This window comes from Podarcis tiliguerta, assembly GCF_965153285.1.
Source record: "Podarcis tiliguerta genome assembly, chromosome: 4".
NCBI lineage: Eukaryota > Metazoa > Chordata > Lepidosauria > Squamata > Lacertidae > Podarcis > Podarcis tiliguerta.
In genome coordinates this window covers 20,134,945-20,146,637 of record NC_139537.1, presented here as the reverse complement: position 1 = coordinate 20,146,637, position 11,693 = coordinate 20,134,945, and the positions used below count along the sequence as shown (strand labels likewise).

The window sequence follows — 11,693 nt, the reverse complement described above, 5'->3', positions numbered from 1 at the left end:
TAACAGTTTGTTGATAAAATGTGTCACACAGGGTAGAATCATAGAATCATAGAATCACAGAGTTGGAAGAGACCACAAGGGTCATCGAGTCCAACCCCCTGCCAAGCAGGAAACACCATCAGAGCACTCCTGACATATGGCTGTCAAGCCTCTGCTTAAAGACCTCCAAAGAAGGAGACTCCACCACACTCCTTGGCAGCAAATTCCACTGTCGAACAGCTCTTACTGTCAGGAAGTTCTTCCTAATGTTTAGGTGGAATCTTCTTTCTTGTAGTTTGGATCCATTGCTCCGTGTCCGCTTCTCTGGAGCAGCAGAAAACAACCTTTCTCCCTCCTCTATGTGACATCATTTTATATATTTGAACATGGCTATCATATCACCCCTTAACCTCCTCTTCTCCAGGCTAAACATGCCCAGCTCCCTTAGCCGTTCCTCATAAGGCATCGTTTCCAGGCCTTTGACCATTTTGGTTGCCCTCCTCTGGACACGTTCCAGTTTGTCAGTGTCCTTCTTGAACTGTGGTGCCCAGAACTGGACACAGTACTCCAGGTGAGGTCTGACCAGAGCAGAATACAGTGGCACTATTACTTCCCTTGATCTAGATGCTATACTCCTATTGCTACAGCCCAGAATTGCATTGGCTTTTTTAGCTGCCGCGTCACACTGTTGGCTCATGTCAAGTTTGTGGTCAACCAAGACTCCTAGATCCTTTTCACATGTACTGCTCTCAAGCCAGGTGTCACCCATCTTGTATTTGTGCCTCTCATTTTTTTTGCCCAAGTGCAATACTTTACATTTCTCTCTGTTAACATTCATCTTGTTTGTTTTGGCCCAGTTCTCTAATCTGTCAAGGTCGTTTTGAAGTGTGATCCTGTCCTCTGGGGTGTTAGCCACCCCTCCCAGTTTGGTGTCATCTGCAAATTTGATCAGGATGCCCTTGAGTCCATCATCCAAGTCGTTGATAAAGATGTTGAATAAGACCGGGCCCAAGACAGAACCCTGTGGCACCCCACTAGTCACTCTTCTCCAGGATGAAGAGGAACCATTGATGAGCACCCTTTGGGTCCGGTCAGTCAGCCAGTTACAAATCCACTGAGTGGTAGCATAGTCAAGACCGCATTTTACCAGCTTCTTTACAAGAATATCATGGGGCACCTTGTCAAATGCCTTGCTGAAATCAAGGTAGGCTACATCCACTGCGTTCCCTTCATCTACCAGGCTTGTAATTCTGTCAAAAAATGAGATCAGGTTCGTCTGACATGACTTATTTTTCAGAAATCCATGCTGACTATTGGTGATCACAGCATTCCTTTCTAGGTGCTCACAGATTGTTTGGTTTATTCTTTGGTTTATCCACAAACCATTTTTTGGGGGAAACCTTTTCATATATTTTGAGACCATCTCTGTATTTTAACGCGGAATATACAAATCCCCCCCCCCTGCCTCCATGGAAGAAGGGATGGGTGAAGCGCCACATCAGGGACAAGCAGGGAATGAAGTCAGGGTGCTGTTGGCCGCTGTGGTCGATTCCCAAGAAGGCTGCAAGATAGAGAAACAGCAAGCTTTTTCAGTTCTGCTTATAATACAATTTGCAGAGAAGAATTCAAGATGCACCTAATGTTGCCCTGAGTGAAGTTCCACCCCCCTTCTCCATTAATTTCCTGTTCATCTAACTTCTCCTGCTGCATCCGACTGTGACTGGTATGAGACAGTTGCCTCTGACCTCTCTGTTCAACTATACTCAGCGAATGCCTGGTTTGGGGGGGGAGGGTACGGGTTCTGGGATACTCTACAGCGACAGGATCTCATTCAACTCCTCCTGCTGAATCCTGTCCATGTTCTCCTCCTCCTCCTCTCCCCTTTTGCCTTCATCTACCTTACATGTATGCTCTGTGCCAAACCACTCCTGGAGATCTATGCTACTTGCCCATTCCTCCTCTCTAGTCAATGCCTGCAGCAGCGGTCTCCACCATTCTTCCACCTCTGCCCTGTCCATGTCCCCACTGGAAAGAAATGGGGTGTGTGTGAGGATCTACATCACAAACAAGGTAGGGAAATTAAATCAACCTTACCTGAGGTGGTTGTCTCACCTTGCCCCATAGTTGGGCTGGCCCTGTTCAGAGACATACTGGCTCCAACACTGGACATCATACAGAGCCAATGTGGTGTAGTGGTTAAGAGCGGTGGACACATAATCTGGTGAACCGGGTTCGCTTCCCTGCTCCTCCACATGCAGCTGCTGGGTGACCTTGGGCTAATCACACTTCTCTGAAGTCTCTCAGCCTGACTCACCTCACAGAGTTTTTGTTGTTGGGGAGGAAGGGAAAGGAGATGGTTAGCTGCTTTGAGATTCCTTAAGAGGAATGAAAGGTGGCTTACAAGTCCAAACTCCTCCTCCTCCTCCTCCTCCTCTTCTTCTTCTTCTTCTTCTTCTTCTTCTTCTTCTTCTTCTTCTTCTTCTTCTTCTTCTATTGTGGCCAGTAAATGTTAATATCCTTACGTGCTAGGAATTTGTCTAACTCTCTAAAAAGCAACCAAAGCTGGTGACCATCACTGTACCTTTTGAGAACAAATTCTATAGTTTAAGTATGCACTATGTAAATGGTTCTATCTGTCCTGAATCTTCCATCCTTCAGCTTCAATGAATGTCTTCATGTTCTAGCCTTGTTTCTCCATAGAATCATGGGTTGGAAGGGACTCAAGGTTCACCTAATCCAACCCCTTGCAATGCAGGAATCTCAGCTAAAGCATCCCTGACAGAGGGTCATCCAACCTCTGCTTAAAAACCTCCAAGGAAGGAAAGTCCACCACCTCCCAAGGGAGACTGTTTCATACTCCTCTATCATATCCTCTCTTGCATGCCTGTCTTTCTCACACCATCAGCAACTGACAGCAAGCAGTGCTGATCATGTGAAAAAGACCAGGAAAATTGGCTCCATGCTCATGGCAACTGCCATGGGTGCCAGTGAAGTAAAATCTGGCTTCAAAGGAGATATGAGCTTCATAAATCCCTTCAGCTGTCCTGAATCTTCCATCCTTCAGCTTCACTGAATGTCTTCATGTTCTAGTCTTGTTTCTCCATAGAATCATGGAGATATGAGATTTATAAAACCCTTGAACTGGAGTCATACTCAGAGTAGACCTTTTGCAATTTATGGACAGGATTATGCCCATTGCTTTCCTTCGACTCTGAATTTCACTTAGTTGTCTACAATGCCTAGCTTACCCATGATCCTCTGGGCTTTTGCACCCTGGCACACTGTTGTCCAAGATGATTGCTGCCTTGTAATGTATATAAGAAAACCAAACTATTCCATCAGGAAGGTTGGCCTTAAAAACAACAACAACAACAACCTTGGTTATTCTTACTTTTTTCCCCAGTTTTCCCAGTAGCACAATATTCCACATTTTGTTATACCAGTAGGCTGTCATCCCCCCACCCCCCCACCATCATTTAATGGTCAGTCTGGCTGATTCTAATAAGTAGCAAATTAGAGCGTTACTTTTTAGATCTTTGTAGCTTTGGGGAGAAAATATTCCACTAGCTGAACGTCCAGCTCTATGTGCTGATTAGTTCTATCTTTCAATAAGATCTTCTGATTTTGGGGGAAGGTCTCAGAACATTTTCAAGTTAAGCTGAAGTGAGCTCAGAATAACTTGCCTATCTCTAATTGAAGTATTCAGACCCGACACAACTGTGAAGGAGAATATTATGGGAAACCAGCTTTCACCGAGGTCAAAAGTTAGCCCTTACTTGTCCTCTGAGTTTATACAGGGTTTACAAACCCCCTGTATTTAACTCCCATTACACGTAAAAATGGCTCAAGACTTGTGTATTTAAAAGACCAGTGCATATAAATGCAAAATATTTTATGCACCTCACAGATTAAAGATTTTATAAATCTAATACTGGGAAACCAAGTAAAGAGTACTCTAGATTATCTCGAATTCTCAGTTAGACCAGATTTTGAAATAAATTGGGGTATTTCTCAAAATGAACTATATTTAGGGAAGCCAAAACACTTTTGGATAAAACTAGAAGGTAAGATGCTAGATCCCCTTCTAAAATATTTCACATGACCCTAAGGGTTTTAACTTCCCTTACCTATTTAAGGGCCTTAGAAAGCATTGCTAATAACAAGGCCAGTGGAAGTGATGATATTCCAGCTGAACTATTTAAAATTTTAAAAGATGATGCTGTTAAGGTGCTACACTCAATATGCCAGCAAGTTTGGAAAACTCAGCAGTGGCCAGAGGATTGGAGAAGATCAGTCTACATCCCAATCCCAAAGAAGGGAAGTGCCAAAGAATGCTCCAACTACCGCACAATTGCACTCATTTCACACGCTAGCAAGGTCATGCTCAAAATTCTACAAGGCAGGCTTAAGCAGTATGTGGACCAAGAACTCCCAGAAGTACAAGCTGGATTTAGAAGAGGCAGAGGAACAAGAGACCAAATTGCAAACATGTGCTGGATTATGGAGAAAGATAGAGAGTTCCAGAAAGACATCTACTTCTGCTTCATTGACTATGCAAAAGCCTTTGACTGTGTTGACCACAGCAAACCATGGCAAGTTCTTAAAGAAATGGGAGTGCCTGTCTCTTGAGAAATCTCTATGTGGGACAAGAAGCTACAGTTAGAACTGGATATGGAACAACTGATCGGTTCAAAATTGGGAAAGGAGTACGACAAGGCTGTATATTGTCTCCCTGCTTATTTAACTTATATGCAGAATTCATCATGCGAAAGGCTGGGCTGGATGATTCCCAAGCTGGAATTAATATCGCCGGAAGAAACATCAACAACCTCAGATATGCAGATGACACAACCTTGATGGCAGAAAGTGAGGAGGAATTAAAGAACCTTTTAATGAGGGTGAAAGAGGAGAGCGCAAAATATGGTCTGAAGCTCAACATCAAAAAAACTAAGATCATGGCCACTGGGCCCATCACCTCCGGGCAAATAGAAGGGGAAGAAATGGAGGCAGTGAGAGATTTTACTTTCTTGGGCTCCATGATCACTGCAGATGGTGACAGCAGTCACAAAATTAAAAGACGCCTGCTTTTTGGGAGAAAGGCGATGGCAAACCTAGACAGCATCTTAAAAAGCAGAGACATCACCTTACGAACAAAGGTCTGCATAGTTAAAGCCATGGTTTTCCCAGTAGTGATGTATGGAAGTGAGAGCTGGACCATAAAGAAGGCTGATCACCGAAGAATTGATGCTTTTGAATTATGGTGCTGGAGGAGACTCTTGAGAGTCCCATGGACTGCAAAGAAGATCAAACCTATCCATTCTGAAGGAAATCAGCCCTGAGTGCTCACTGAAAGGACAGATCGTGAAGCTGAGGCTCCAATACTTTGGGCACCTCATGAGAAGAGAAGACTCCCTGGAAAAGACCCTGATGCTGGGAAAGATGGAGGGCACAATGAGAAGGGGACGACAGAGGACGAGATGGCTGGACAGTGTTCTCAGAGCTACAAACATGAGTCTGACCAAACTGCGGGAGGCAGTGGAAGACAGGAGTGCCTGGCGTGCACCGGTCCATGGGGTCACAAAGAGTCAGACATGACTAAACGACTAAACAACAACCTATTTAAGGATGGGAAGATCCATAGTTCAGTGGTGTACACCATATATTGTATACAGAAGATCCAGAATGAATCTCTTGTTGTATCCCCAGTCAAAAGGGGCGCATGGAATCTCTCATTAAGGGAGACCACAGTTTGGTGTGCAAAAAAGGAAGATGCTGAGGGGATTGGGAGGGATTAGAGGGCCATTCATTCTTTTGGGTGGTTTTGACTGAGCTGGTGGCCAGCACTCCCTGCTGGCTTCCCTTCTCTGAAGGAAGTAGACAAATGAAAACTGTGGCCGGAAGAAGCACTTTGCTCACCTGGGCTTCTTCAACTGGCCAAGTGAAGAGGAGGTTCTGCCTCAGAGCTGAAAAGGAACTCAGCATTGCAAAGACGGTTGTTCTATCACCAGTTATTTTTATGTTTTGCATACATTTAAACACTAGTTGAATTGTCACAGAAAGTACTTTTAATGTTCCATACGTGACAACTGAGGATTATAACCGATCCAATGTACAAAGTGGCCTCATGCCCACTGACTGATGCTGAAATAGAACTTGTTCGTCCATGGGGTGCTATAAGACTCTCTCTCTTTTTTTGCTCTTCTTCCTGCAACCCTCTCAGGCAGAAACTTCTTAGGAATGTTTTCTTTCCTTTTCTTCCTCTGCCATTCTGTTCCATCTTTGATCCTCCAAGCTCCGCCCACATTCCACAGATGGAGCACCCTGGCAGTTTCTAGGCAACATATCTTCCTCCTCTTCTAATTCACATATAGCCTCCTTCCCATCTATCTACTAACCTGGTAACAACTGTTTGGGGCTTCCCTTTCAGGGATGAGATGCCAGAAGTGGTGCTTCAAGAGCTTCTTTCCTCTTTCTGGGAAAATGAGTGGCAGCCTGGCATGGCTGCTCATTATGTTCTTGAGGAATGTCCTGATTGAGACCGGTGGCCAGACACCACCTCAGGGCTTTAGGTACGCCTCTTATGAGGTGACCATTCCAAGGAAACTGAGCTTCAGGTACGGACTACAGAAAACCCAGGATGTCAGGTACCTGCTGCAGGTTGAAGGGAAGGGCCAGGTGGTACATCTCAAGCAGAAGAAGGGCATTGTTCCTAAACACTTCCCCATCTTCACGTACAATAAGGAAGGGGACCTCCTGAGTGACTATCATTACATCAGGGATGATTGTTTCTACAGTGGCTTCATACAGGACAAGCCTCTCTCTTCAGTCACTCTCAGCACTTGCTCAGGGGGACTCAGGGGCCTGTTACAACTTAACAATGAGACATATCAAATTGAACCTGTCCAGCCATCTGCTACCTTTCAGCATGTGGTGTATCGGCTGGAAATAGAGGAGGGTGCCATGCGCATGAGGTGTGGGTTGACGGAGGAAGAGCAAAGGCGTCAAGAGGCCATGATCCACGACGCAGAGCATGTGGCTGTCAAAAGTGCTCCAGCAGGACGCTGGTGGCCACACAAGAGACATGCAGAGGTGGCATTTGTGGTGGAGCATGAACGATATGTTCAGTTTAATAAAAATGAAACTGATATTGCTATGAAACTTCTTGAGACCATCCATATGGCAAATTCATTTTTTGAGCCATTTTTAGTTGAAGTGTCTATAGCAGGACTGGAGATATGGTCGGAAAAGAACCTCATAGATGTTGATGGTGGAATAGGTGCCACACTTAAAGCTTTTAGTATTTGGAGCCGTAACACTCTACTTAACCATCTAAAGAATGATGCTGCTCACTTAATTGTATACAGGTCATATGGAAGTACTATCGGACTAGCATATGTAGGACAAATATGTAGTAAATATTGGGCCACTGCTCTTGAAGTATCAATATATTTCAATTTGTTTGATTTTTCTGTGTTATTTGCCCATGAATTTGGGCATAATCTTGGTATGCCCCATGATACTTCGGATTGTAAATGTGATCGACGTTTTTGCATTATGTCTGCTTGGCACTCACGGACTGATAAGTTTAGCAACTGCAGTTACCATAGGTATTTCAATCGAAAGGACTCACCTTGCTTGTTGATTCCACCAGACCCTGATCAAATCTATAACCTCGAATACTGTGGGAACAAAGTAGTGGAAAAAGGAGAGCAATGTGACTGTGGTTCAGCTGCACAGTGTCAATCGGATCAGTGTTGCAGGCCAGATTGCACGTTGCGTCCATGTGCCAATTGTTCTTCTGGATTGTGCTGTGCCATGTGCAAGTACCGTCCCGCTGGATCCATTTGCAGAAAGAGTATTGGCATCTGTGACCTGCCTGAGTTTTGCACTGGGACTTCGGACCAATGTCCAGAAGATGTTTATGTACAAGATGGTGCCCCTTGTGGTGATGGAGTCTATTGCTATCACGGTCGTTGTACTACTCCCAATGGGCAGTGCAAAAAGATATTTGGCAAGAAAACCGTACAAGCTTCAGAGGATTGTTTCAGAGGACTGAATGTTCAAGGTGATCGCTTTGGCAATTGTGGCCTTGAACATGGTATTTTTAAGAAATGCAATGCTGAAAATATTCTATGTGGCCGAATGCAGTGTAGTAATATCCATAGTGTACCTACCTTGGAGGATCACCAAACCATCATTCAAACCACCATTGGCAAAAGTAACTGCTGGGCTACCGACTATCACAGTGGAATGGATGTAGCTGATCTTGGAGCAGTGGAAGACGGTACACCTTGTGGCACTGGCATGATGTGTATTAGTAGGGAATGCAAGAACGTGTCCCTCTTGCAGTATGATTGTAATGCCACAAAGTGCCATAATAGGGGAATATGCAACAACTACAAACACTGCCATTGTTCTTATGGTTGGGCCCCTCCTGACTGTCTAAAGGAAGGATATGGGGGCAGCATTGACAGTGGGCCAATTTCAAAAAACTGGAATGGTGTCATTGTAGGTAGTATTATAGGAAGTGTGTTAGTCCTTTCCACGGTGACTGCTGCTGTTGGCATGGGTGTGTATTACAGGTTTGTGCTAAGCAACAAGGTTAGAAGAAAGAGTTCAAGAATCTCTCCATCATAATGAACAGAGGAATGAAAACCATTCTAGATCACAGGAGCGAACAATGCAGTTTCAAAAGGGTATGATGGGTATAATGAGCACTATTATATAACATATATTTGACTCTGTAAGCATTGGTTCAGTTCATCTCAAGTGGAAATATTCACATATGAAGATCTTTGCCTATACTTTAACAGTATGTTGATAGTCTCTTTGTTGTTCAAGACAGAAGTCGTATCCTATGTAAATGGGTGAAATCTGTCCAGTGGAATGGAATGTTATCATACAGGAGCATACCATGTTAAAGAAATGCATGGAAGCAGTGCTGGTATTTTGAATATCTCAGATTTTCTCTCAAAGTAACCTTGGGTGTACAGGGATAGAATCGCAACCCAATCCTCTCAAGCGATTGAAATGCAATTTTTGTACGTTTGTGGAGTGAATTCACATCTGTCTAGAAAGCCATTGCAAACGTTATACCAATAACTGTGTTGGCAGAAATGTTAATGTTGAAATGAGACAATATATTAAAAATATTATAAAACCAACAACACATAATATTTCAAAAAGCTATTATGGAAATAATGGTGGATGTTTTGTAATATATTTGAGGATGCAATTTTTTCATTAAAGTTTTTTCTTTTAACAGTTTGTTGATAAAATGTGTTGGGGAGGAAGGGAAAGGAGATGGTTAGCCACTTTGAGATTCCTTAAGAGGAATGAAAGGTGGCTTACAAGTCGAAACTCTTCTTCTTCTTCTCTTCTTCTTCTTCTATTGTGGCTAGTAGATGTTAATATCCTTACGTGCTAGGAATTTGTCTAATTCTCTAAAAAGCAACCAAAGCTGGTGACCGTCACTGCACTTTTGAGAACAAATTCTACTGTTTAAGTATGCACTATGTAAATGGATTTTTCTGTCCTGAATCTTACATCCTTCAGCTTCTTTGAATGTCTTCATGTTCTAGTCTTGTTTCTACATAGAAGCATGGGTTGGAAGGGTCCCAAGGTTCACCTAATCCAACCCCTTGCAATGCAGGAATCTCAGCTAAAGCATCCGTGACAGAGGGTCGTCTAAGCTCTGCTTAAAAACCTCCAAGGAAGGAAAGTCCACCACCTCCCGAGGGAGACTGCTTCATACTCTATCATATCCTCTCTTGCATGCCTGTCTTTCTCACACCATCAGCAACTGACACCGAGCAGTGCTGACCACGTGGGAAAGACCAGGAGAATTGACTCCATGCTCATGGCAACTGCCATGGGTGACAGTGAAGTAAAATCTGGCTTCAAAGGAGATATGAGCTTCATAAATCCCTTCAGCTGTCCTGAGTCATACTGTCGGCACATATATTTTTTCTAGAATCATGTAATGGTCAGTCTGGCTGTCTCTAATAAGTAGCTAATTAGCGCTTTGCTTTTTAGATCTTTGTAGCTTTGGGGAGAAAATATTCCACTAGCTGAACGTCCAGCTCGATGTGCTGATTAGTTCTATCTTTCAATAAGATCTTCTGATTTTCAGGGAAGGTCTCAGAACATTTTCAAGTTAATCTGAAGTGAGCTCAGAATAACTTGCGTATCTCTAATTCAAGTATTTGGACACAACACAACTCTGAGGGAGAATATTATGAGAAACCAGCTTTCACCCAAGTTAAAAGGTGGCTGTTACTTGCCCTCTGTCTTTATACCGGGTTTCCAAATGCCTTTGCATATAACTCCTATTGCACGTAAAAATTGCTCAAGACTTGTGTATTTAAAACACCAATGCATATAAATGCAAAATATTTTTTGCACTTCACACATTAAAGATTTTATAAATCTAATACAGTGGTGCCCCGCAAGACGAATGCCTCGCAAGACGGAAAACCCGCTAGACGAAAGGGTTTTCCGTTTTTCAATGCGCTTCGCAGGACGAATTTCCCTATGGGCTTGCTTCGCAAGGCGAAAATGTCTTGCGAGTCTTGAGGTTTTTTTCCGCTCCCCACCCCCTTTTTCTAAGCCGCTAAACCGCTAATAGCCTTTTAGCAGCTAATCCGCTAATCCGCTAAGCCTTTAATAGCCTTTAATAGCCGCTAAACCGCTGATAGCACTAATCCACTAATAGGGTTGCTTCGCAAGATGAAAAAACCGCTAGACGAAGAGACTCGCAGAATGAATTAATTTTGTCTTGCGAGGCACCACTGTACTGGGAATCCAAGTAAACAGTATTCTAGCATATTTCTAATTAACAGTTAGAGCAAATTTTGAAATAAATTTGGCTTTTCCTCAAAATGAACTATTTCTAGGGAAGAAAATACACTTTTAGATAAAACTAAGAAATATCAACAACCTCAGATATGCAAATGACACAACCTTGACGGCAGAAAGTGAAAAGGAATTAAATAACCTTTTAATGAGGGTGAAAGAGGAGAGTGCAAAATATGGTCTGAAGCTCAACATCAAAAAAACTAAGATCATGGCCACTGGGCCCATCACCTCCGGGCAAATAGAAGGGGAAGAAATGGAGGCAGTGAGAGATTTTACTTTCTTGGGCTCCATGATCACTGCAAATGGTGACAGCAGTCACAAAATTAAAAGACACCTGCTTCTTGAGAAAAACCAATGACAAACCTAGACAGCATCTTATAAACCAGAGACATCACCTTGCCAACAAAGGTCCATATAATTAAAGCTATGGTTTTCACAGTAGTTATGTATGGAAGTGAGAGCTGGACCATAAAGGAGGCTGATCGCCGAAGAATTGATGCTTTTGAATTCTGGTGCTGGAGGAGACTTTTGAGAGTCCCATGGACTGCAAGAAGATCAAACGTATCCATTCTTAAGGAAATCAGCCCTGAGTGCTCACTGGAAGGACAGATCGTGAAGCTGAGGCTCCAGTACTTTGGCCACCTCATGAGAAGAAAAGACTCCCTGGAAAAGACCCTGATGCTGGGAAAGATTGAGGGCACAAGGAGAAGAGCACGACAGAGGAGGAGATGGTTGGATAGTGTTCTCAAAGCTACCAGCATGAGTTTGACCAAACTGCGGGAGGCAGTGGAAGACAGGAGTGCTTGGCATGCTCTGGTCCATGAGTTCACAAAGAGTCGGACACGACTAAACGACTA

At 43.5% G+C, this 11,693-nt stretch overlaps 1 protein-coding gene across 1 annotated transcript; it reads left to right on the top strand.

Annotated features, from left to right (window-relative positions):
- Positions 1-5,600: 5,600 nt before the first annotated feature.
- LOC310675445 (disintegrin and metalloproteinase domain-containing protein 20-like) lies at positions 5,601-9,201 on the top strand. The gene has a single exon (XM_083435925.1). The coding sequence runs from the start codon at positions 6,409-6,411 to the stop codon at positions 8,614-8,616; it is 2,208 nt and encodes a 735-aa protein (XP_083292051.1). The 5' UTR covers positions 5,601-6,408; the 3' UTR covers positions 8,617-9,201.
- The last annotated feature ends 2,492 nt before the right edge of the window (positions 9,202-11,693 follow it).

Excerpts from the sequence above, each read along its gene's own strand:
- LOC310675445 (XM_083435925.1), top strand. The coding sequence starts at position 6,409 with ATGAGATGCCAGAAGTGGTGCTTCAAGAGCTTCTTTCCTCTTTCTGGG.